The sequence below is a fragment of the Myotis davidii genome, unplaced genomic scaffold, assembly GCF_000327345.1.
Source record: "Myotis davidii unplaced genomic scaffold, ASM32734v1 scaffold854, whole genome shotgun sequence".
Classification (NCBI taxonomy): Eukaryota; Metazoa; Chordata; class Mammalia; order Chiroptera; family Vespertilionidae; genus Myotis; species Myotis davidii.
In genome coordinates, this window is record NW_006285939.1 from 1,276,582 (window position 1) to 1,303,633 (window position 27,052).

The 27,052-nt window shown below is 47.6% G+C and overlaps 1 protein-coding gene across 1 annotated transcript in view; it reads left to right on the top strand.

The window, feature by feature from the left end:
- Positions 1-27,052, top strand: part of WDFY4 (WDFY family member 4) — a 258,657-nt gene that overhangs the window by 6,847 nt on the left and 224,758 nt on the right. The window contains exon 2 of the mRNA XM_006757129.2: positions 19,608-19,854. Coding sequence (XP_006757192.1) covers positions 19,624-19,854 — 231 coding nt within the window. The 5' untranslated portion in view covers positions 19,608-19,623. The remainder of the gene's footprint in view (positions 1-19,607; positions 19,855-27,052) is intronic.

The following is a 27,052-nucleotide window of genomic DNA, read 5'->3' on the forward strand; positions in this document are numbered from 1 at the left end:
ATAAAAAATCTGATGAGAAGAATAAATTGGTGAATATAATAGAATCAGGGGCATGGAAAGGGAGTGGACTGACAATTTTTGCGGGGAAGAGGGTGTGGGGTGTGGAAAGAGACTGGACGAAAATTGTGCACCTATGGATGAGGACAGTGGAGGGGTAAGGGCAGAGGGTGGAGTGGGAACCGGGTGGAGGGAGGTATGGGGGGAAAAAGAAGAACAACTGTAATAATCTGAACAATAAAGATTTTTTTTAAAAGGCATGCACAGAATGTAGGAGATATGCAGAGCCGGAAAGTCATGTACACGTGAAGAAGCTGGGTTGTGTAGTCGGTCAGAGCATTCCGAGGTAGCGCCAGGCTTCCTGAGCGGCTGGGAGACAGATGCAAGGGGGGCAGTGACCCGGAGAGCGATGCAGTCGCTGGGCAGGAGTGACCAGGCCTGCAGCTCCAGGTGCATGTCCCACCTGTGCTGGGCGTCGGCAAAAGCGCAGCAGCTGAGGCCACAGGCTCAGGAGTGCGGAGAGAGCAGGAGCTGAGAATCAGGTAATTAAAAGAAAAATTCAAACCAACCAGGGGTGCTACCTTACAACCCGAAAGCCCCGAGCCCCAGCTTATCTGTTTTTCCATCCCACAGGGTCTCCAGGAGACCTGTCGATATGTAAATGGCACAAACCAGGGAAACGGAATTGGGGCCGCACTTGGTCTTGGGACCAGAGGGGAGAGGCGGTCACCCTCAGTCTCTCTACTGCTTCATTTGCCAAGAAGGGATCCCCTCACAAGCGCCCCTTTAAAACATCGCCTTCGTTCCAAGAAATGCTTTTTTCCTCACACAATTTAAAGTGTCAGAATAGTCCCATTTTTGACGTGTGTTTAATGTAATGATCCACCCCCCCCCTCCATTTGTTAACAGGGTGTGGCATTTTATGATCCATCACAGTGCAGAGCTGCGGCAGGAATGAGAAAGCACAGTCCTGAGTCAGGAGACCTGTAGGAGTGAGTGAGGACTGCCAGCCTAGGCAGGGGCTGCTGGGAAATTGATACCTTTGGGAATGACGCTCACTTTCACTCTGTCTAACCCCACAAGTGACTCACTCCCAGGCACCTCGCCCCTGCAGGGATGATCGAGGATGTTGGGAACCCCGTGCACCTGGTGGAATTATCATGAGATCACTCGTGGATGCAGCTTAGCAAACTGCAAAGGGCTGCCATGAGCTGGTGATGGATGCTTTCTAATCATAGCTGGCCGGTGGTGCGGGAGTTGGGAGTCAGAACTGGAGAGAGGAGCTGACTGTTTTGGTTGGGGCATCAGGGAAGCCTGTGCCGGGAGGCAGGAAGCTGTGTTTTGAAGGCAGCAGGATTTAGACATGTGGAGTTGCAGGAGGGGTATCTCAAGCAGGGTCACTGAGTAAAGGCCAAGGGTCAGAGCGAGACCCCACTGGGGGTGCATGGGAAATTAGGCAAGGGTGGGGGTAGGTCATCCAGGGCCCCCACTGGGAATGCTCCTAGAGAACAGGGGCCATGGATAGAAGACACTGGAGCAGGGAAGGGAGGGACAGATTCTTCTAAGTCCGTGTGGGTGGGGAGGGGGCAGTGGCCTAGGTAGAGCGGCCTGCCCAGCAAGGCTGAGAGATGGAGAAGCAGAGGGGGAGGGCCGCCCCAGGGATGGCAGGGGCCCAGGCCCCCCGACTCACTCCCTGCTGCAGAATTCTGAGGTTGCTTGGCTTTTCGGTGGTGCCCTCTGGTGCATGGGCCCATCTCCTGGGCATGTGGAAGAATTAGGTCTGGGCTGAAAATATTCCTGACACATTGAGACTTTGCCAGCCTGTAGGAGACTCATTCTGGTTGAACAGATACCCAGGTCTCATGGAGGCTCTGAACACGAGTCTAATTGACAAGTAGCCTCATTGGTGGACAGACCCTAAGGAGCCTCAGGTTACAGGTGGGCCTGAGTCACGGAGAGGCCGGAGAGGCCGGGAGATGGCCCAGGGGCTGCCGCGCTGGTCCCGCTGCCAGCACTTCCCTCGCTCTGCACTTTTGTGAACAATCATCGCCTGCAAAGTTGCATCTGAAAGTTCTTTTTCTCACTACCCCAAAAGCAGAGTTTTCCGGACCTAGTTCTTCTGGACAGCAGGGAGCCACCACAGCTGCTAGCTCTCTGTGGGATAGAGGGGTCACAACATAATTGTGCACAGGGGTCTGTGCTTATTTCGGTATGTGTTCTTTAATCTGCGAGAATTGATAATTATTCTTTAATTTAATAATTAATTCCATGAGACTTAAGAGATGCTTAATTCCTTACACACCAGGAATGCATTCTTCCAGATACAGTTGAAAATTTAGTGACCTTTGTGCATGTTTTCTGACCAAATTACACTTAAAATTTAATAAGCTAAACAGGAGGATTATGTCAACTAACCAATCCCAGAAATCTTTTCATTACTCACACCTTAACCAGTGCCTGGGCAGTATAAAGGTGCTGCAGATTCCTGGTGGTTCTGGGTTGGAGGGTGAGAAGCCTAGAGGGCGGGTGACTGGTGCTGGCCTGGTGGGCTGCAGGTGTCAGCCAAGGGAGGGGCTGGCCAGCTGGTGCCTGCCTTGTGCTGAGACTAGCAAAGCAGCCTGGTGGCACTGGGGTCTCTGCTCTTCCTGGAGGATTTGTGTCAAGCTGAGCAGGGGTTGTGAAGGGGTGAGGAGCTTCGGAGTCAAAAAAGTCTGGGTTTGACTTTAATCCTGAGGCTTATTAGCAGTTTGATTTCAAATAAATTACTTATTTTCTCTGAATCACAGTTTCTTTGAGTCTTATTTTTCTCATCTCTATAATGGGACCAATGATGTCTACCATATACATTTTCTAAGATTAGAGAACATTGATGGTATTCTTGATTAAATTAAAAATTTTTATTACAGTTGACATCGAATATTATTTTGTGTTAATTCAGGGGTACAGTATAGCAGTTAGACAATGATACACTGCACATAGTGGTTATGGCCGTTCTACCGAAGCAGCATTTCCTCACTGGAGACAACTATGGACTAGCTCCTGCATTGGAGAGGCTCCCAATTATGGGGCTGAGCTTGTTACCTGTGCGGTCACAGGCCCGTGTCCCAATGTTGAGAGGGTAGCTCAGTTGCAGCTAAGCTTCAAGGGTGTGCCCAGGGGAACTGCTCCCTGAGAGTGTTCGGGAATGTGGAAGTTGGTACACATACCGAGATACAAAACTGTGTCCCTTCCGCAGGCCACCATGAGTTCCTACATTCTGTTAATGTTGCAAAACCACAGAGGTGTGTGCTGGCCAGGAGTGCATGGGCTGGAATCTGAAAAAGGAAGTGTTGAGGGCCATGGTTCCTGACAATTGGAGTCCCATCTTAGTCTTCAGGGGAATTCCTAAACTTCTGGAAAACACCTGAGCTGTCTCTTTCTCTCTCGAGTCATGTCAGGAGGATGTAGGGCCCTGGGCTCTGCAGTTCTTTAATGCAGGGGGTGGGGACATTTCCTAACTGAGTGGGTTTGGGGCAACAGGAAGGTGATTTCTGGGCAAGCCCTGGTTCTCATCCCAGCCCCTTCAGAGCCCTCAGGGCACCTTTGGTACTGACCACCCCTCTGCTGCCCCTGCCCACGTCTGCAGGGCTATGGTTTTCCTGCCTGCCCTGCTGTGCAGCCCCTGTATGTATTCTTGTTCTTGCCCTGGAGCCTAGCTCTTGAGAACAGCACTTCTGCTCAGGGCTTGCAGCAATGCAAGATACAACCTAGATGACAAGACATTTCTGATTCCCATGCCCGCTCTGAGGCATCTCCTTGGGTGTGGTCCTCAAGGTGTGGTCCCTGGTGGTCCTCCAGGTGTGGTGTTTGGACCAGCTCTTTGGTATCACCTGGAATCTTGTTAGAGATACAAATTCTTATCCAGACCCACTGAATCAGAAATTCTGGCACGGATTCCAGAAATATGGGTTTTAATAATCTCTTCAGGCAAGACTGACACAAGTTTCCAGACCACTGCCTTCAGGAACTCCTTCCCCAGAGGCAGGCTGGAGGCTAAAGGTCTGCCTATTGGCCTGCAGTGATGCCTGAAGGCTGGCTGCCACCCCAGCAGGGCCTGCCACAGGCAGGTCTCAGAGCATGACCTCTGCCAATGCTTTCCTCACATGGAAAGCTCAACTAGCATGCCCTTCCCGTTAGTCTCCTAGTTTACTGGTATTCCTCCCTTTGCATACAGTGTGACTGTGCTCCTGGGGCTTGTCTTATAGGGATTTGATGCTCTTGGCTGCTTTCTATACATTCTTGGGGTCCATGTTGCCCAAGCACTTCCACCTCCTGTTTCCTCTGGTCTTGTTGCATCTCACTTGTGTCTCCCCTTCCATACTATGTCCTCTCTGCCCAGAGCTAACCCAGGTGTGGACACAGAGCATATATTTTGGAAATTTACCCCTAATCAGATGTACCATTGGCAAATATGTTCTCCCATGCAGTGAGCTCCCTTTTCATTTTGTTGATGGGTTCTTTTGCTGTGCAAAAGCCTTTTATTTTGATGTAGTCTCATTCACTTATGTTCTACTTAGTTTCTCTTTCCTAGGAGATGTATCGACAAATATATTGCTGTGAGAGATATATGAAATTTTGCTGCCTATGGTTTCTTCTAAGAAGAACCATTTTTATGTTTTCCCGACTTACATTTAAGTCTTTTATCCATTTTAGTTTATTCTTGTGTATGGTGTTAGTTGGTGGTCTAGTCTCGTTTTTTTTTTTTTTTTTTTTTTGCATGTCCTTGTCCATTTTCTCCAACACTATTTATTATAGAGACTGTCTTTACTCCATTGTATGCTCTTGCCTCCTTTGTCAAATATAATTGACCGTAATGGCTTGGGTCAATTTGTGGGGTCTCTGTTCTGTTCCATTGATCTATATGCCTGTTCTTGTGCCAGTAACAGGCTGTTTTGATTACAGTGGCTTCATGGTATAACTTCATATATGGTATTGTAACCCCTCGAACTTTGTTCTTCTTTCTCAAGATTGATGTGACTCTATGGGGTCTTTTTTTGGTTCTATATAAAATTTTGGAATATTTGTTCTAGATCTGTGAAATGTGCCATTGGTATTTTAATAGGGATTGCATTGGATCTGTTGATTGCCTTGGATAGTATGGACATTTTAATAATGTTGATTCTACCAATCCATGAACATGGTATATTGTTCCACTCATTTATATCTTCCTCTATCTCTTTTTTCAGTGTCCTGTAGTTTTCTGAGTACTGGTCTTTTACCTCCTTGGTTAAGTTTATTCCTATGTATCTTAATTTTTTTTGTTGCAATGGTAAATGGGGTTGTTTTTTTTTGTTTCTCTTTCTGAGAGTTCATTATTAGTGTATAAAAATGACATAGATGTTTGGGTATTAATTTTGTATCCTGCTACATTGCCAAATTTATTTATTAAATCTAGTAGTTTCTTGATGGAATATTTAGGGTTTTCTATGTATAATATCATGTCATCTGTGAATAAGGATAATTTTACTTCCTTCTTTCCAATTTGGATGCTTTTAATTTTTCTTTCTTGTCTGATCACTGTGTCTAGGACTTCCAGTACTATATTGAACAGAGTGGTGAAAGCAAACATCCTTGTCTTATTCCTTGTTGCTGTTCTTGGGACAAAGATTTAGTTTTGCCCATAGAGTATGATGTTGGCTGAAGTCTGTTATATATGGCCTATATTATGTTGAGGTTTGATATCTCTATTACCACTTTGCTGAGAGTTTTTATCAAAAAACCGTGTTGGATTTGTCTAATGCTTTTTCTGCATCAAATGGTATGGTTATATGATTTATGTTTTCCAATTTATCTATGTGATGCATCACATTTAATGATTTGCAAATATTCTACCAGCCTTGCATCCCTGGGATAAATCCTACTTGGTTATACTAGTTTTAAGCTATTTCTGAATCCGACTTGCTAAAATTTTGTTGAGAATTTTAGCATATATATTCATCAGGGATATTGGCATGGAATTCTCTTTCTTTGTAGTGTCTTTATCTGATTTTGGAATGAGGCTAATGTGGGCCTTGTAAAAAAGAACTTGGAAGTGTACCTTTCTCTTAAATTTTTTGGAACAGTTTGAAGAGGATAGATGTAAGTTCTTCTTTAAAAGTTTGGTAAAACTCCCCTGTGAAGCCATCTGGAATAGGGCTTTTGTTTCCTGTGAGATTTTTGTTTACTGCTTCAATTTCATTAGTTGTTATTAGCCTATTCAGCTTTTCTGATTCTTCCTGAAGACTGTATTTACAAGACTGTATTTTTCTAGGAATATGTCTATGTCACCCAGGTTGTCTAAGTTTTTGGAATAGTTGTTCATTATTTTTTGTGATCCTTTGTATTTCTTTGGGGTAATTTCTAATTTTGTTTATTTGGGTCCTCTCTCTTTGTTTCTTGATGAGTCTGGCTAAAGGTTCATTAATCTTATTTATCTTTTTAAATAACCAGCTTTTGGTTTCATTGATTTTTTTTTTTTTTGTCTCTATGTCATTTATTTCTGCTCTGATCTTTTTATTTCCTTCCTTCTACTTTGGCTTTTCTTGTTGTTTTCTTTCTAATTCTTTAGGTTTAGGTTAGATAGTTTATCAGAAGATTGTCTTATTTATTTATTTATTTATTTATTTTTTAGGTAGGCCTGTAATGTTATGAACTTCCCTCTCAGGACTGCTTTCACTGTGTCCCGTAGATTTTGGGTTTTTGGGTGTTCATTTTTATTTGTTTTCAGGAAGTTTTTTTTTTCTTTTTTTCTTTTTTATGTCTTTCTTGATCTCTTTGGTGACCCATTCATTGTTTGATAACATGTTATTTAGCTTCCATATGTTTGAATGTTTTTGAGTATTTTTATTGGAGTTGATTTCTAATTTCATGCTATTGTAACCCAAGAAGATACTTGATATGATTTCAATCTTCTTGAACTTGTAGAAACTTAGTTTGTGTCCTAATACATAGTCTATCTTTGAGAATGACCCATGTGCATTTGAGAAGAATGTATATTCCGTAGCTTTGGGGTGAAATGTTCTGTATATGTCAATTAATTCCACCTGATCCAATGCATTATTTAGGATCTTTGTTTCCTTGTGTGTGTGTGTGTGTGTGTGTGTGTGTGTGGTTTTTTTGTTTTGTTTTGTTTTTTGTTTTTGTTTTATCTATAATAACTATCCAGTGAAGTCAGCGGGGGATGTTAAAGTCCTATAATATGATTGTATTACTGTCAATTTCTCCAGAAGTTTTTTTTACTTATTTAGGTGTTCCTGCATTGGGTGCATATATGTTTACCAGAGTTATAGCCTCTTGTATCGATCTCTTTAGTATTATGAAGTGGCTTTCATTGTCTCTTGTTATGGCCGTCATTTTGAAGTCTATTTAATCAGATATCAGTATTATTACCTCAGTTTTTTTCCCATTTTTATTTGCCTGAAAGATTTCCCCCCATCCCTTCACTTTCATTTTGTGTGAGTCTTTTGTTCCGAGGTGGGTCTCTTGTAAACAGCATATTTATGGGTCATGATTTCTTATCCATTCAGCTACCTATGTCTTTTGATTGGAACATTTAAGCCATTTTAATTTAAGGTTATTATTTGTTACCATTTTTATTCTTTATGCATGTGTTCTTCTCTCTCTAGGTTTTCTTCTTACAACAGTGCCTTTAGCATTTCCTGCAGTGCTGATTTTGTGGTAATAAACTATTTTAGCCTTCTTTTGTCTGCAAATCTCTTTATTTCACTTCAATTTTGAAAATAGCCTTGCTGGATAGAGTAGTCTTGGGTTCAGTGCCTTGCTTTCATTACTTTATATACTTCATGCCACTCCCTCTAGCCTGAAGTGTTTCTCTGGAGAAATCACATATGTGTCAGTGGTGACACATGAACTTTTGGTTACCTACAAAGTTCCCTTGTAGGTAACTTTCTGTCTCTCTTACAGCCTTTAAGATTATTTCTTTGTCTTTAATGTTTACCATTTAAATTGTGATGTGCTTAGGTATGGGTCTTTTGAAGTTTATCTTGATTGGGACTTAGTGTTTTGTGAATATGAGGGACTTTTTCCTTCATGAATTTAGGAAAATTTTCTGTAATTATTTCTTCAAATAGGTTCTCTACTCCTGGCTTGGATTCTTCTCCTTCTGGTATCCCTATGACATGAACATTGTTACATTTCATGTTCTCCCTAAGCTCCCTTAGGTTCTCATTTTGCTTTAAATATTTTTTTCCAATTGCTGTCCTGAATGGGTGTTTTTTTCTACCTTGTCTTCTAATTAACCAATTTGATCCTCAGCTACATATAGCCTACTCTTGGGTACTTCCACAGTGTTCTTTATTTCAGCTACATCGTACTTCATTTCCACTTGATTTTTATTCATTGTTTCAACCTCTTTTTTCATGTTGATGTAGTTCTTATTTAGCTCCTTATAATTCTCATTCAATTGCTTATAGTTCTCCCTAGGTTGTTTGAGCACACTTATAACCATCACTTTGAATTCTTTACCTAACAAATTTCTTGCTTCCATTTCATTTAAGTCCTTTTCTGGTGATTCATCCTCTTCTTTCATTTGGGAGTTGCTCTTTGTCTCCCCATTTTTGCTACCCCTTTGTATTGGCTTCTATGTATTAGATCGGTGATGGCAAACCTTTTGAGCTCGGCATGCCAGCATTTTGAAAAACCCTAACTTAACTCTGGTGCCGTGTCACATATAGAAATATTTTGATATTTGCAACCATAGTAAAACAAAGATTTATATTTTTGATATTTATTTTATATATTTAAATGCCATTTAACAAAGAAAAATCAACCAAAAAAATGAGTTCACGTGTCACCTCTGACACACATGTCATCGGTTCGCCATCACTGTATTAGATCAAGCTGCAACGCCTCCCAGTCTTTGAGGGGTTATCTTATGTAGTGGGTGTTTAATAGGACCCAGGGGTGCATCTCTTATATCTCCAGAGCCTGGTGCTCTAGGAAAGCCCCTTGTTTGAGTTACTTAGGTTCTTCTGTTGTAATTGTGTCTTGAGTGTTGTTTTCCTGTTTGTGGATGGAATATCCTCTCAGGCTAGTTGACTATGAGGCTCACCCCAGTGGCATCATTCAAGCTGTTATGGAGGTACTGACAGACAGAACAAAATTCAGCACCATAAAACGTGAAAGAAATAAAACAAAACAGAAACATACACAAGAGCCTACAGCAACAACAAAAGCAACCAACAGAGAATGAGGAAAGAGAAAAGAATGATAGAAGAAAATAAAGAAAGGAAAACATGAGGAGAAAACAAAAGACTCCCCTGCCCCCAAATGAGGGGAAGGAATATGAAGGAGCATAGATGAAATAAATAAAATTAGAATAAAGGATAAGAAAATGTGGGAAGAAAAATTGTTTAAAATAAAAGAGGAAGAAAAACATTGAAAGGGAAAATAGAGGAGAAAGTAGATAGACCGAAAATAAGAAAAGGAAAAGAGATGAGAAAGCAGGTGGGGAAAACAGCTTGAGTAGGAAAGGGGAAGGAAAGTTGGGTATATGAATGAAATAATAGAGACTAAAATAATAACAAATCAATAAAGCAGATAGATAAGGAAGATATATAAAAAAGGAAAAAGAAAGTGAAGAGAAAAGAAAGAAAGAAAAAGTGAAGTGGCGTTTGTCTCGGCTGAGTGTAGTGCCTCCCTTTGGATCCTGCTCTTCTAGTAACTGTGGCTGACTGTCTGCCAATTCTGGGCTTCCCTGGGGGTACTTAGGTGCTAACCACTGTCAGAAACTGTCCTTGGCTTTCAGCAACCTGTTTGAAGCTTCAAGCGAATCAGGGTGTGTCTGGCTGCACGAGGGAGGGGCCAAGCTTCCATCTAAAGCATGGGGCCCAGGGCTGGGTCAGTAAGCTTACCCAGGTTACCTGGGCCCCACCTCCACCTGCCTTTGCTTGCCAGCTAGCTGTCAATCTTAGTATTTCAAAAATCTGTTTCTGGAAGGGATTTAGGTGGAGCTGGAAGTCTACACCGCTAAGTTTCCTGTGATGGGAGGTGCTGTTCAGACCTCAGGAAAAGTGGGGGCATGTTTCCCTGTCCCAGAGCTACTCCTCTGCGAGTGGCCCAGAATCTTACTCTACCCTCAGCTGGGCAGAGATCCTCGTATGCAATCCAGTGAGACCCATTGGAAACCTGGCGTGTCTATCAGCTCTCCCATTCGGGGAAAGAGCCAGTCAGGTTCCCAGGGTAGTGGGGCGGATGGCTTATTTCACTTAGTGTAACGTCCCCAGTCCAGTCACTGATGCTCGACCCATAGGGCTTGGCCTCTGTGGCTCTCTCCTTTGCAAACACAGTGTGGCAGGCAGGGCTCCTGAGGGCGGGGCAGGCTGGATCCCCTAGGGTAGGGTTTTTCCTTTTTCCACAGCTGTGACTGTGTGAGTGGCTAACTCCTCTCAGGAAAAATGGCGGTTTGGGTTTGGGTATATGACCGAATGCAGGAATCCCGACTGCTGATTTTCCATGTTTCCCTCCAATGCCACCCCCCTGTGCACCCCCCATCCCCCGGCCCCAGCCTCTCTTTAGGCACCTCGAGTCCACATCACCCTCCCTGCACCAGACCCTTGGTGAGTAACTGCAAATAAAAATTCCTGTGCTTGGGGTGAAAACAACAACAACGGTCTATGGCAGGGGTGGGCAACCCCTGGCACGCGTGCCAAACATGGCACGCCAGTAACTTTTGCTGGCACGCAAAACTCTCTCTTATAATCTTCCATTTACAATTTTTTTCTTCATATCGACTTTTTTTATTTTTAGATAAATTCAGTGTAGGTGCATCTTAGATAAATAAATAATTTTACATAACAAGTTATCTTAAAGACCAATGACATGGATTGACGAGAGAGGGGAAGAGCAATTTCTATGCCTCTGCCTTAACTCTCCCTGCTTTCCTAGATCCGACCAGTGTTTTGGTTTCATCCACATACACTTGTGAATCTTTGTTCTCAGTGATGAATTTTGTAAGTCTCGCAATAGGAGTAGCCTGACCGATGAAAATAGTAGCTCGTGCATATATCTGAAGGTCACGAAATATAAACCTGATGTAAAATCTCTGTCATCAGTGATGCAGCAGCAAAAGTCCCACTGATAATATCAAACGGAGTCATAAAGTTTTCTGTCAGACTATCAGTGTACATGTATACATTAAAAAATAAATGTATTTTTCATCATCATATACTGTGTTTTTGTCACTAGAATGAATTTTATTATTTCTTCAAGGTTCTTCACATACGTACACCTTAAGAGATATCAAGTAGGCATAACATATTCTATAAAAATTAGGGTTGGCACACAGAAGAATTTTGAGTCAAAGATTTTGCTGGTTTTAGCACGCACTCACAAGAAGGTTGCCCACCCCTGGTCTATGGGCTGCAGGCTCCATGATGGCCAGCAGCCCTGCTGCCGTTCACAGCTGGATGCTACATGGTCCGCGGGCTTGGCTCTGTTGCTCTGGGCTGTGGAGCCAGCCTGGGTTCCAGGCCTCTATCCTCTGATGGAACAGACCCTCCCATAGCCGGGAGCTCCCTCCTCACTCTACGCCTGTTGCCCTGGGAGCTGGGCCAGCCCCTCGCACCTCGCCCTGCCTACTGGTCTCCAGGTGGTTTCTGTCCTTCCTTGGTATGAGTCTCCTCAGCTGGACCTCAGTTGGTAATTCTGGGTGTATGTTCCCACTTTAGTTTTATTTTCATTCTGGCCCTGGTAGGAGGTGCAAGAAAGGTTTGCCTATGCCAGTGATGGCGAACCTATGACACACGTGTCAGAGGTGACATGCGAACTCATTTTTTTGGTTGATTTTTCTTTGTTAAATGGCATTTAAATATATAAAATAAATATAAAAAATATAACTCTTTGTTTTACTATGGTTGCAAATATCAGAAAATTTCTATATGAGACACGGTACCAGAGTTAAGTTAAGGTTTTTCAAAATGCTGACACGCTGAGCTCAAAAGGTTCGCCATCATTGGCCTATGTGGTCACATTATCTCTCCCCAAATTTGCTATTATTAAGTGTGCAGTCCAGTGGCATATTCAATTGCTGTGTAACCATCACCACCATCTATCTTCAGAACTCTTTTTAGCTTGCAAAACTGGAACTGTGTCCCCATTACATAGTAACTGCATAGTCTCTCCTCCCGCCAGCTCTTGACAATCACCATTCAACTTCCTGTTTGGAGGAATTTGATTTACTCCAGGTAACATGTAAGTGCAACGATACAGTATTTGTTCTGTGACTGGCTGATTTCATTTAGTGTAATTTCCTCAAGGTTCATCCATGTTGTATCATGTGTCAGGATTTTCTTCCTTTTCCTGGCTGAATAATAGTCCATGTATGAACACACCACATTTATTTATCATCTGTTGATGGCACTTGAATTGCTCCCGCTTTTTGCTACTGTGAATAGTCTGTTGCTCTTCTGTTGTTAATTTCTTTGGTTATCCTTTTACTTTTTATAACTGACCCATCTTGTCTATTAGTTCAGCCAATTTGACAAAATGATTATTTATTGTTTCTTTTAATTGGACGGAAAAGTGAACCAAAAAGTTGGGGAGCAGTCTCTACCCTTGACCAACACAGAGGCTGAGGCTGGGAGGGCTTATGTTCATAGGAGCTTTGATTCCCCCCCGCCCCCAACCTGTGACATTCCTAGGAAGGAGGGCGTGTGGTTTAGGAGGAGCATGTGAACGTTGGAGTCAGACAGAGCTCATGCATGTGGCCATTGGCTCTGCCTCTGGCTCCCCTGTGGTTCTCTCTCCGCCTCAGTAATGGATTTTTATATAGAAAAGTTCCCTTCCATACTTGTGTCGCCATCCTCCTCGCCCCAATCCCTGCAACACTGATCTATGCTTTTGTCCCTAAGACGTTGCCTTTTCCAGGGCATCATACAAACAGACTCAGACAGTATGTGGCCATGGAGACTGGCTCCCGACACTGTCCTGAGGCCTTGAGATCCACACAGGGTGCTGTGGGTCAGCAGTGCTTCTTACTTCAGTGACGCGTCCCTTCGCCCCTCAGGGATGTTTGGGTTGTTTCCAGGCTCAGGCAGCTATGCATAGATCTGCTGTAAGCATTCCTGTTTAGGTTTTTATAGGAATATAAGTTTTCATGTCTGTAAAGCAAATACCTAGGAGAAGAATTATTTAAGTTTACATGTTTAACTTTCTCAGAAATGGCCCACTGTCTTCCTGAGTGGCTGCGCCTCCACCAGCAAGGGTGAGGGTTGTGGCTGTGCACCCTCGCCCACATGGACTGAGTGTGTCTGTTTGTAAGGACATTCTGCTGGGTGTGCGCTGGGTCTCAGGCGGGCTCACCTGCGCCTCCCTGTGCAGGTGCTGGGTGTGCTCTGGGTCTCAGGCGGGCTCACCTACGCCTCCCTGTGCGAGCTGCTGGGCCTCGGCAGCTCTGCCTGATGGCAGTGGGCTCTGGAGGTGGCTGTGAGCAAAGCCTCTTGTGTTGCTGCCCCCTCCAGGCCTAGACTTCTGCAGATTCCACTTTAATACACAGCGTAGTGACCTCGAGGACAAATGTGAGGGGATAGACTGCAGACCAAGTGATGAGACGCATCCCTGCCTGTGTCCTGTCTGTACACAGGACAATCAGAGGCCCCCTGGAGGGGCCATGCCCACTTGTGTCTACAGCTGTTGTCTTTCCCTGACTCCTTTCCAGTTTGCTTTGAGCTTGCAGGCTCTCCTATTGCTGGGCTCGCCTACCAACGGTGGGGTAGAGGGAGGGAGGCCGGCCACCCTACAGGTCCTGTTGGAACTGGAGGGCTGTTGTTTTTTTCTGAGCTCCTGGCTGAGGCCTGTTCCCCGCTGACGCAGGAGCACGTGTGACTCTGCGGCTGTGCAGAGAGGAACTGGGGGGAGTGAAAGAGAAACAGGAAGCTGCATCCTGTCCTGTGTCCTCTGATACAGAGGCCCCGCCCAGGGGCTAAGGTCCCCCTCCGAGCTCCACAGAAAGCCGGGATGAGAGTCAGGAATGTTGGTTTTGTGCCCAAACATCAACAGCTTGCCTTTCCTCAGGCTCAGGTGCCAGCCTCCAGCACGGCGGCTGTGCGCAGGGTGCCCCGGGCGCTCTGAACCGTCCGAGGCAGAGTGCAGTGGATGCTGCAAATCTGTGCTGGCGGGTTGGCGTGGGCTGGGCCACGATGGGCTGTGACACCGGAGGGCTCTGCCCACATGGCCACTCTCAGCCTGGTGTCTCTGAGGTCATAGGAAACCCCCTACTGTGCCCTGCCCACAGTGCACAGACCCACGGCTCTCAGCCCACTCGGGTCCCTCGGCCCCTCTGCCCTGACTCACTGTCACGCCTCTGTCCCACTGTCCTGCAGCAGCAGAGGGGGAGCTGAGCTCCCCGGGGCTGATTTGGTGAAGAGAAGTAGCTTGGTTAAGGCATCACAGCCGCCAGGTGTGACTGCCATCGAGGCCCGGCTCTGCCTCAGGGCTGTGTGCGTGGGCAGGGCCTGGCACGCTGGCAGACTGTGGGCATGCAGGGGCTCCAGGGCCTCCGCCTGACCCTCGCCGGGAAACAGCTGCTGGCAGAGAGGAGGGCTTTGTCTTTTCCTGAAGTCCTGGGACCCGCAGCCTCTAGTTCTCAGTCCTGCCAAGGCTGCCTTTCCCTCTACCTCCCCCAAACTCTCCTCCTCCCTCGGCCTGTGGCACCGGCAGGGAGCCCTGATTGGAGCTCAGTGCCCGGGTGCCTCTCAGGCGATGCTCTTAGGCACGCTGTGGGCCGACTGCGGAGGATTCTTCTCAGCGCTCACTGGCAGTGGGACCCAGGGAGGCCAGCTCTCTGTCCAGGCCGCAGCCTCACGCAGACGAAGCCCACCGTCTTGCCGTCGCTGGATGGCAGGAAGGTTCAGTGAAGCCGCACATGGAAATGCCAGCACCAAGGAGGTGCCCTTCCCTCAACCCTACAAATGACACGGCTGGGCATAGACTCAGTGGGCATGGCCCCTCCAGGGGGCCTCTGATTGTCCTGTGTACAGACAGGACACAGGCAGGGATGCGTCTCATCACTTGGTCTGCAGTCTATCCCCTCACATTTGTCCTCGAGGTCACTACGCTGTGTATTAAAGTGGAATCTGCAGAAGTCTAGGCCTGGAGGGGGCAGCAACATTTTGATATTTTGTTCATTGTGCAGGTTTGGACTTAACTTTGATTTAAAAAAGATTTCATTAAAACACTAACTCGGCCACTGAGATTTTTGTAATGCCCCTTAAATCTTGTTCCTGGGGTGGGTGGGTCACCTGCCTCACCCTAATTCCTGCCCTGCCCTGGCCTCCCCAGGACCCGCCCCCAACTGGCCCCTTTTTGCTGGGATAAGAAGTGCTGGTGCTGACAGAGGGCGCCTTTGACAGCGGAGGGTACAGGGGGTTTCTGCCCTCCTTCCCGCAGTGCAGGGGGCCCTCTCTCTGGTCCCTCTTGTAGCTAAGGGGCCTGGGCGGGGAGGGGCCAGAGGGGCAGCTTGACTCTGGGGTGAGACGGCTTCTCTGTGGACTGCACAGACCCTCGCTTGTTAGACCCTCATGTTTCTCGAAGAGCTCTGTCCACTCAGGGGAGCATGAGCAACGTGGCGTGTTGGTGAGGCCTCAGACATGGTTCATTGAATGACCAGTTGGTGGCAGCGGCAGGTGTGGCCATGAGTGGCTTTCCTATGACAGAGACAACACTTAGTGTGGCCCTAACAGCCATCTAGTGCATTGGCTGTCCCTGCCTGACTCGGGGCTGGCTCTGCGGTGAGGGGATGGCAGTTTGATTGGACATGGTGACTTTCAGAGGCTGGAGAAAATCCAAGTAGAAGTCTCAGAATGAGAAAAGCACTTGTTTAGAAGAGGGGGGTCTAGGCCACAGAGAGAGAGCTTTGGGTGCCATCAGCTTTTAGGTTTATTCATTTATTTATTCACTAACATTTTATTGAGCATCTACACTGCCAACTGCTGAGACAGCCTCAACGGCATTCCCTCTCCGAGCTGACATTGAGGGGAATGTGTGTGGCTCTCAGGGGCAAATGAAGTTGTGTGTGTGTGTTGGGGGGGAGGGGGGAGTTCTCCTCCAGGAGCTCATGAGTCACGCAGAGTCGGTTGACGGGCCTGAGGGCAGAGGGCAGAACCACACTCAGCTGCTCCGGCTTCCACAGGGTCCGCAGTGAGAAACAGCATACGTGGTTGTTTTCCCACAGATCAGCGAGAGTAAACATATGATGAGGCTGTGTGAACTCACACGCGCTTGTAGGACTGTACATCGAGTGAGTGTTTTGGAGACACTGTTTGGAAAAGGGTCAAGAGCTGGAAAAAGTTATCTGCCTTTAGGTCCAGCTACTTTCTTTCAGGAACTTAACCTGTTTTTAACTCATGGATATGTGGACAGGCATCCACGCGAAGCTGCTGCTCGTGTTGTTGGTGGTGGATAACGGAAGCCACTGGGATGTATCAGTGTACAGGGTTAGCAGGTTAACGACCAACAGCGAAGATCCTCAGCAGCATACAATATTCATGCTATGCTTTAGTGACAAAAAGGAAGTTATAAACGAATTTATTAAAAATGGATTGTGAGGCCCAGACAGTGTGGCTCAGTGGTTGAGCATCAGCCCATAAATCGATGGGTCACTGGTTCAATTGCTGGGTTGAGGGTTTGATCCCCATTAGGGGGCGTGCAGGAGGCAGCCATTCAGTGATGTTTCTCTCTCGATGTTTCTATCTCTCTATCTTCTCCCTTCTCTTCTCTCTAGAATCAATAAGACACAGTAAAAATGGATTGAGAGAAGATATTTGTGATTTCTAAAACAAACAAGGAACACGTTTCTAGAATAACTTGTAAAACAAGAAAAAAACAGGCAAGGAAAAATGAGCAAAGGTTATGAATAGTCAGTTGGCAGAAGAGCAAATCCAAAAGGCTAACAGGCATGCAAAGATGCTCCGACTCATCAGCAGGTTAGAGAAATGCAAATTAAAATGACAGCAAGGGACCGCTTACTGCAGTCAGGCTGGCAAACATCAGAAAGCTGGGCAGTGCTGAGTAGGGTGCGGTGAGATGGCAGGGGGCCTTCACCTGCTCTTTGGGAGGGTGGTCTGCTGTCAGCTTCTGGAGGCATCTTAGCTGCTGGCACATAGTTGAATTGAGCAGGTATAGACCCTGACTCAGCATCTTGCTCCCGTGGTCATAGCCAAAGCCAGCCACGTGTGGCCCTGGAGGCCTGCATGGGGTTAAGGGACAGGAGCGGTGTGGTACGGGAAGTTGAGGGTAATTTAGCTGTCGTCACTGCAGAGCAGACAAGTCAAATAGGCACGTGATTCCCACTGTGTAACATGGGTAGCAGCTAGAGGAAATGAGGTTGACAAACATAGCGCCACATGGCTAGGTCTGAAGACATAATGCTGAGTGAAACAGTGGCCTGCAGAGAAGACACAGGTCATTCAGGGAACTGAGATCCATGCGTCCAGGAGCCTCTCCCGTGCCAGGCTTCATAAGGACACTGCCGTCACATTGGTGGCCAGGGTGGGGGGAAGAAGGGAGTGGGCACGCGAATGGAGGGCCAAAGAATAAATGAATAAACTAACAGAGAGGAGAATGGCCCAGATCAGGGGTCAGGGAAGAGGCTGTGCTGGGACCGAGGAGTGTAAGGTGCCCCCCACCCTACCTGTCTCTAAGGATCAACCCAGAACAGGTAACAAATAACCATCCCCAACCCCCAGCCAACCCACCAACAAAAGCAAAGGTATTAATAAAACATGTTTGTCTCAACAGTATTATTAATGTGTTCTTAGTAAGCTATCCTATATAATAAAGAGGTAATATGCAAATCGACTGTCACACCATCACAAAAGATGGCCGCCCCCATGTGTCACAAGATGGCCAGCAGGGGAGGGTAGTTGGGGGCGAGCAGGCCTGCAGGGGAGGGTAGTTGGGGGTGACCAGGCCTGCAGGGGAGGGCAGTTGGGGGCAACAAGGCCTGAAGGGGAGGGCAGTTGGGGGCGATCAGGCGCGCAGGGGAGCATTAGGCGTCAATCAGGCTGGCAGGGGAGTGGTTAGGGGTGATCAGGCTGGAGGCAGAAGCGGTTAGGCGTTGATCAGGCTGGGAGGGGAGTGGTTAGGAGCAATCAGGCAGGCAGGCAGGCAGGCAGACAAGCAGTTGGGAGCCAGCAGTCCTAGATTATGAGAGGGATGTACAACTGCCCGTTTAGGCCTGATCCCGGGGGTGTAAACCAGCAATCAGACATCTCTCAAGGGGTCCCAGATTGGAGAGGGTGCAGCTGGGCTGGGGGATACCCCTCCCCCAGTGCATGAATTTCATGCACCTGGCCCCTAGTATATTCATAGAAGCAGGACTATCAGCAGCCATTTTTCTGGGTGTGGCAAACCTTGATATTCTTCCCAATATTTTGTTCCTTCCCAGTGTTCAATATTGTACCTACATGGCCTTGTAAAAAGGAAATGATTTCTGAAAGTGAAATTTGACTAATAAGTATGTGTGATAGAAGAGCTAGGGATGTATGGAGCTTTGTACATAAAGAATGAGAAAGTTTCAAAGAGGGGATGGTTAGTCTGGCCACATGATCTTGAGTTCACTGCCATGCCTTCCTGTGAAATAAACATAAAGCATGAGGTCTCTTCCATGGCTGTAGCCCAGAGCAAAATGCTGGTGACTCCACTGTGGTGTCCACCCTGGCCCCCACCCTTTGAGCAGTGGTTGCTCTTTGCTGGCCGGGCTCCCTATAGACTCTGCATGGTGAGGCTGTGGTTGGGGGGAGGGCTCCTTGCAGGGAGCCTGGACAGTTTGGGAGCTTTCTACACTCTTGACAAATGCACAACAAACAAACCTTTCTTGTGCTGAGTCAGTCATAGCAACTGAAAAGTCAAGGACACAGACAAAAAGGCACCTTCTCAAGGTCAGTATCTTGCAGGTCAGTCTTGGGCTGTTTTGACTGCGGAGGTTTTTCCCCTGTGCCTCCTGCCCCGAAGTCTCCAGCTTGCGCAACTCACTCCTGTTTACACTAAGAGAGGAGCACTTTCCAGTTAGTGTGGGGTTCAACAAGTCGTTTCGAGGAAAAAGTCCTCTAAAAATATTGAGAGTGAACCAAATCACGCTGAGAATGAAGAAGCTATATCCTTTGGATACATGGGGTGGAAGGAAGTTATAATTGAAGACATAGAATCACTTGCTTCTACAGATTTTGGTGAGATAATTTGCACACGTCTCTTCTATCAACTCAGTCTTTTAAAAGAGGAGCAGCACCGGGTAATAAGGGAACAGGCTTTGGTGTTAGAGGTTTGCATCTCAGCTACACATCTAGCTGCTTGTATGCTTTTGGCCCAGTTGTTTCCTCACCATACAGAGAGAATCAGAATACCCAACTCTCATACGAATCTGTGCCCAAAGCCCGCCCATTTTAGGTTGTCAATCTCTGTGAGTCACATCGGAATCTCTTTTTGAAAATGCCTTCTTATTTTAGCTGGTTTCAGATTCTTAGAGGAACCAGCTTCAGTAGGAACTAGACTGAATGGTGCAGGACCTGCCCCACAGCCAGCGGCATCAGGAAGTGCTGTGTCGGGACTTCTCATCTTTGTTTTTGTTCTGAATCCAGAGCTGTTTGCTGAGGCATGGAGGCAGAAGGTGTCTCAAAGGCTGAAGACGGAGCTGAGGATCCAGGTCCCAAAGCTGACCAGCCTGATGGTGCTCAGTCTGACTCCCCCCCTGGAGTGCAGTCCCCGGGCCCCACAGCTCTCTGGGAGACGGTAGAGAGGAAGTTTCTGGAATATCAGCAGTTGGCTCATAGGAACCCGGCTGACCGCCAGGAGAGCCTGCTGCGCCTTCTCCCACTGTTCCTAAAGGTCAGTATTGTTATTTTTGACGCTGTATCACCATACAGTGCTCTTGGGATACTTGTGGAATGATTGTAAGCTGGTTGTTGATTTTCATATCATCCTAGCGGTCTCTGGTTGCTTAGAGGAGAAGGTTGTGCTATTCAATAACGAGTCAAGCGAGGCTCATCTCCAGGATGGGGAAGGGCTGGGGATGGGTGAGCAGATGACTCTGGAGAACTATTATCCCTTTAGCTAAAGAAGCTATATTGTTCAGCCGAAATCCCAGCGTGAAGCCAGAGAGGAGACCAGCTCCCTGGGAGCTAGAAAAGCAGTCTGTGTCTTGAGACAGGAGTCACAGGATGGCTCATCATCTCAAACACCAGTCCTGCCAGCACCAGGGCTCAAGTGTCAGAACACCAGATCATGCCAACCGTGCAAACGGAGGTGCAGTCTGTGGGAGCATGAAGCAGTGCTCCCTCCCACAGCCACAGGCTCCAGGAGAGTCCACTAGGCCGATGCTCTGGCTTGTGGCAGCTGCTGGCGGCTGGTGGTGGCTGGTGACAGCTGATGATGGCTGGTGGTGGCTGGTGACAGCTGGTGGCGGTTGGTGGTGGCTGGTGACAGCTGGTGGTGGTTGTTGGTGGCAGGTGGCAGCTGGTGGTGGCTGGTGATGGCAGGTGACAGCTGGTGGTGGTTGGTGGTGGCAGGTGGTGACAGGTGGCAGCTGGTTGCAGCACAGGCATAAGAGTTTTTCTTGTTGTCTCAGAACAGAGCTCCTGGAGATGAGATCTGCCTCATATTGAATCTACTGAAGGCTATTGTACCATTGGAAATGCATCTTTATGAGGACTTCATTTTTGCTTGACCATTGATTTTGAGCTATTATTAAAAAATACACCTCTAGCCAAAGAGCAGCAGAGAATATGGGCTCCCTTTCACATTGAAAATAGACTGAGACAGGTGGGGCATAGGCAGGTTTTATTGGAAACCCCTTTGCTAATGTTTCATCTAAATTATTAACCAGAAATATTTAAGGATTTCCAAAGATGACTTAGGCATTGAATACGTGGGCATGTTCTTGGTCAAAAAAACAAAAACAAAACCAAAAACACACCACACATACCAAGTAACTTGTTCATTAAATCATTGTTTTCCTCCCTGATTGGGACTTGTAAACCCCATTCATCCCATTCTACAGGCTGGATAACTGGGACGTTGGGGATGTACTGGAAAGAAGGACTGGGCTAGGAGATGGCTCAGGTTTTATTTCTAGCCTCCCTGCCCCGACAGCCCTCGTGTTTGGAGACAGCTCAGTCTCACCCAGTTTTCAGATCAGTGTTGCCTTCTGAAAGGAACACCGTGAGCACGCATCCTTTGCCCTGAGCGAGAGTCCCTGGCGTGGGGTGGGTGCGGGCTCATCTACGTGCCGTGTCTTTCCCCCAGCCACGCAGCCCGGCTCTGATGAAAGTGCTCTGAGTCCGAGAGCCAGGGCTTGGCACTCGCTTGCCCTCCAGGTCTCTGATTTGAGAATTCCTTCATTTGTTGTACAAAAGTGTATGATGCATCTAGACTCTGTCCCAGGGCCTGGGCTGTGAGAATAAAGGAGACAGAGTTTTCCCTTTATGGAGACTCCATCCAAAGCAGAGGCTACGGAGTCACACCCAGAATGTGCTTTATTTGGCTTATAGAAATTAAACCTGAATTATAGGCCATTTTTTTTCAAAATAGAAAGCTTTTACCAGAAAATCAGATGTCCAGTTTCTCTGGAAAAACTGGTAGCTGTAAAACCAACAGCATGGAGATGGTTAGGGGCACCCCTCTCAGACAGAAAGTCTTGTTCCCTCAGTTCACCCAGTGCCCCACGCCCTAACATGTCACCCAGTGCACCTTCCTCACTTATGTCACTGCACCCTGTAGGCCTCTGAGCTTGGACCCCACGAGCAGAGCACAGTTCCTACTATAAGTGAACCTTGAGATTGGCCTCTGTTTCCCAAACCTGGTCCTGGGAGTTGCAGGCATTATGGCCCATGTGTTCGACCAAAGAGAGCAGGCTCTGCCCTGGAGCCATTGCTTAGTAGCTGTGCACCCTTGAGCAAGTTACGAAATATCCCTGACCCTCAGTTTCTCATCTGTAAAGTGTAATGAGCAGCACTTTGCTGGGGGTCTGTGAGGGTGGATAAGATGATGCTGAAGTCCAGGGCACATGGAAGCAGACACCATCCCGATGACCTTCCCACCAGCTTCCAGGACACTAACTCCCACGTGTAGTCTGAGGCCCTGTCACCACGATTCCCCAAACCATGGACACCTGCTCTGTTCAGGGTCTCTGGAGTCCACTTCTGTGAACCCTGGACAAGCAGGGTATTACAGGCTTTTAGTCATCTCTAAACATCGACATTCTTTTGTTAAGTCCTACATATCTACAAACATGTTATTTCTATTAAGTGCTGACTCATGCTGGAGTCAGAGCCATGCCCTCAGGCTTCTTAATGAAAAGCTGATGGTGGAAAGAAACGGGGTATGTAGGCGGTGTTCAGGGGTAGTGTAGGTAGAACCTGAGCTGCAGATGAAGACAGAAAACAGCCACTGGAACACAGGTCCTTGTAACCTCTCTCATCTGGATTTTATATCCATAGGACAGTATTCTTTCAGGTTGTCTATGAGGACTTTGGAAATATCAGGACTTAAAGTTATGCCATGTCCTGTGGAATGTGGCCACTGACCTCAAAGCCTTATGCATGTATTGGCTGTCATGGAAACCATGGCCCAAATGGGCTCAGAGACTCCTGAGCAGGTTTAAGAGAGTTCTGGAATAATTTGTGTGGCAGATCGCAATTCTCTATACCTGGCCCTTTTCATTTTGGGCCCAAGGAAAATTAAGATGATCTTGAATATTCTTTGTTCTGACACAATGAACACAAGAAATTTTTGAATTGTCGCCCCTACTCAGATAGGGTTATGTCCCTGGGTGATGGGATCTTATTACACTGGGCCAGATTCTATCAGACGCATCACAGAAGGGGTGGTCCATGTGCAGGCAGGGCTTTGGTGAAGGTCATGGTGAAGGTCATGTCTGCCCCACCTCAGTGGCCACCACTTGCCTAGACCTGGAAAGTCCTGAGTTTTGATAGCTCGTGCCTTGCAGAGCCGACTCCCCAAAAACTCCCCAGAGGGGCTTCTGTGGCATCTTCTCCCCACAGGGCACACCATCCCGATGTAGCCTCTAGCTTTCTCTCATATCTGACTCCTCCAAACCCACAGCAAGGATACTTGTCCCCCAACCCCTGTCATTGTTTACATGTGCATCTGCATTAACTGCTAGGCAGGTACAAATATGGTTGGTTTCACATTAAATTCTAGTCCCATTGTCTCATCTTCAGAGGTAAGAACAACTTAGTGTGTTAAGGAGTGAACCTACTCAGCTTTTGGCTGCTGTCTTGGTAAGAAGGAATTGCCAGGTGGAGACTCAGGGCCCTGCAACCCCAGCAGGGAGCTGCCCGGAGGGGAGGAGTCAGACACCAAGCTTCCAGTGAGAGCTGAGGCTCCTCCACCTGCCTGGCCATCACCCCCTGGGGGAGGTCATGGAGGAGTCCTCAGCCAGGGCTGCAGCTGGTGAGCCTCACCCAGGCGCTTTGCTCGGTGTTTTCAAGCCCTCACACTAACCCCGGGAAGTGAGGCCACTTGTATCCCGCTTTATACACGAGCAAGGAGAGGGTTAGAGACGATATATAATGTGGCCAAGGTCACCCAGTGGTTAGTGGAGAGCAGAACGTAACCTGGCCAATCTGCGCAGGTCTGTGTGGTGAACCACCGGGCTCCCTCAGGCAGTGTTGCGGGGCCGAGCAGAGCAGAGCACACCTGTTCTTTCCTGCCCCGTGACCCACTGGACAGGGGTCTGCCTGGCTAGTGCCTCCACTCCCTTTGGGCACAAGAAGATGCTATCCCTCCCCATATGATGCTTGGGTAGCTGCCTCCAGGTGCAGACTCGGAGGAGGGTAGCTGCTTCACCGAGGAAACAGCACAGAGCCAACGACTTCTCAGTGGGCCACTCAGTGCTCTCAGGAAGGGTGGACCTGACTGCTGTTCTTTTCCTGCCGAGAGCCTTGGGTTTTGTTCTTCGAGGAACCTTTCCATCATGGACTTCTGGCCCAGAGGAGAATGCATCCCCTCGCCAGCATGGGCAGGTCCTGCTGGCTTTCAGTTGAGGATGCTCTGAGGCAAAAGGAACCACTGCAGGCCCTCAAGGTGCCCAGAGATATTCCATAAGAATAGCCAGGGGGAGCTAGAGCTGTGGATGCAGTTGTGGGAGACAGTTCTTAGAATATATGCTTTGAGAGAGAGCAGGTGGTGAGCTAGGGAATCCCCAGCAATTAGTGTAAAGTTCCTCACTGCCTGAGACAGACAACCAAGGGGCTGGGACACATGGGAGAAAATAAAAGGAGATCTGTGGATGTGAGATGCTGCAAAGGAGTTCATGTGGCGGCCTTATGAGGCAGCATCGTGCCCCTTCCCGTGACTCCACATGCGTTTGTGATGGCGCGGCTAATGGAATAAGGCAGAAGTGACATTTCCAGACCCCGAGAGACTTGTCGCTTCTTCTGTCACTTGGAATATTCATCCTTAGAACCCTGCTGCCATGTTGTGAGGAAGACCAAGCAGCCCTGCGTACAAACCTTTGTGGAGGGAAACCAAAGCCCCTGGTCTGGAAGCCACACTCGCTGCCCACAGCCAGCACCACCTCACCAGCCCTGTGAGTGCCCCATCTTAGAAACCGGTCCCTCAGCCCCCGTCAGCTGCCCCAGCTGACTGAGCCAGAGAAATCTCTGCCCAAACTGCAGGCTCTTGACCCAAATATCTGATTGCTGTTAATTAAGCCACTCAGTCCTGGGGTGGTTTGTTATATAGATGAGCAGAATAGTCGGCAATGTGCGGATGAATGTATTTATTTCCTAGTGTGGAGTGATTGTACTTGGAAGTGAGAATGTGTGTGCATGTGTGTATGTGTATGTGCACACATGTGCACGTATGCAGGCACATGTTCTTAGGTTAACTGCCTGGCTAGTGGTGCTGAGTTCATGCCATTAAGTGGGTTAGTCATTCTCGTGGAAACCAAGCATAGACCCAACTGCCCATGGATGAGAGGGTAGTAACATTAAGTGTAATAATAAGGATGACCAACAATTATTTCCAGGTGCGATGCCCAGAGAGGATGGTGAGGGTCAGCACCCCTCCTTGTCCATCCTGAGTCTACCCCCTCAGAGTGGGGCCTGTGACATGATTTATTCCCATTTTGGGAAAACAGCCTGGTTGTGCTAACAAAATCTTAGTGCACTTTTTTACTTACAAAGGCTAGAGTAACCGTCGCACTAGCAGGGACACTCATGCAAATCTTGAAAGTGTTTTGAGTCATAAAAACCAGACTACCCAAGCGTGAGGCGGGGAAGCAGGAGTGACAGTCCCGCATGCTTGGGACCCACAGGCCGCCTGTCACTGGGAAGTGGGTTCTCCTGTCTCCTTGCTGGCACTTCCTTATTTGCCACTGGCCTGCAGTGTTGTTTTCTCCCTCTTCCTTCCATGCGAGGGGGCAGCACGAGACATGATGGTGCCGCTTAGATAATGTGAGTTTTTAAAATATTGAGCAATATCCTCCCAGCATGCAAGTCCCAGTTTGAGGAAAAAAATTTAGGTCCTTCGGAAGCTGCCTTAACTCTTTGGGGTCTCCAGGGCATCATTCAGTGAGTGGCTGCCTCCGCGCAGAACGGCACCCCAGTGGCCTGAACGAGTTAAGGCGGCTCCCAGAAGTGCCCACGGAGTCCCAGGAAGCAGTGCGGGCCCGGGGGGAGCTGGCTGAGGGTACAATTACTGTTCAGCTCGCAGGGGCCCAATTTGCTTTATTGTAGCACTGCCTGGAGTCCCACTGCTCACAGATGATCTGATGCTTCTGAGTCAATTGCCCGCAAAGTGGTCTTTGAGGGGTTTGCCAGCGCAGGGGGGAGGCACAGGGCTGGCGACGAAGACAAAGAATTCTCATTCCGGAGGAGGAAAATCATCTTCCCACAGAAGTTCCCAGTCAAAGGACTGACTTTTTCTTTTTGGGATTAAAGTTTCTGAGCGATAGCGGGTCCCAGGTGGGAGCTGTACGCTTCTTAGACCTGTGCGTGCTACTTAGGATGCATGAGGTGAACCCGCTCCTGGCGCCGCGGCTCAGCTGGGGCTCTGGGCTTCCTCCTGCTCAGCTCCAGTTTCTGTAAAGTGGGAGCAACAATAATGCCCACCTCAGAGGGTGGTTGTAGGATTAGTGGAAACAATACAGGTAAGTGTTTGGGCCAGCGTCTAGCTCAAGACCAGCACACGATGCATTTGGCCATCACTGCAGATGGTGGGTTTCATAATCATGTGCTCCCTTATCCAATGTTGGTTGAAGGCCTACTTCAGTGCTTGGCTTTTATACAGCATTTTTGTAGTCTTAGCACAGTTCTGATGGGATTCATTTTTATTTACAAAGGAAAGAGGCAACTCTGTTTATGGGCAGAAAATAAAAAAAAATTTCAGATGCAAAGCTTTTTTTAAAACAAAATAAATGCTCAAGTATTCACTGCCCAACATAAAGTGAATAGCACATTTCAGATAGACTAAAGCCAGCTGTGCACGCACTCAGGCACCCACTCACTCACCCTCCTCTGGGGAAGCCTGCCCCGCTGGTCACAGGGGTACATGTGCATCTGGGATATGCTCACCTCCTAACACTTCTCAATGGGCTTCCTCCATCCAGGGCTTGCTCATCAGCTCTGGGGCTGATCCGCAGATACTGCACTATTTTCACTGCTGCGTAGTGCTCTGATGTACTAGTAAACATGCCGTAAATTATTCGTTTGTGGTCCTACTGGTGAACATTAATCGTTTCCAGTTTTTCACGATCAGAATAATGCTGCAGCCATATCTCTTGTCCGCGCCTCCACGTGCACAGGGGCCAGCCTTTGCGCAGGGGACCACCTGGGCGCGGAGGGCTGGGTGGAGGACATGCGGCCTTTAACTTTCTCGGGCTGGCTAGCCGCTTCTTCAGGGAGGCTCCTCAGCGGCCACTCCCCCGGAGAGTAGGACCTGTGGGTCCCGCACCTTCACCCACACGCTGCCAGGCTTCTCCTTTTACCAACTTGAAAAGTCTGATATACAGTGGGGCCTTGACTTACGAGTGTCCCGACTAACGAGTTTTTCGAGATATGAG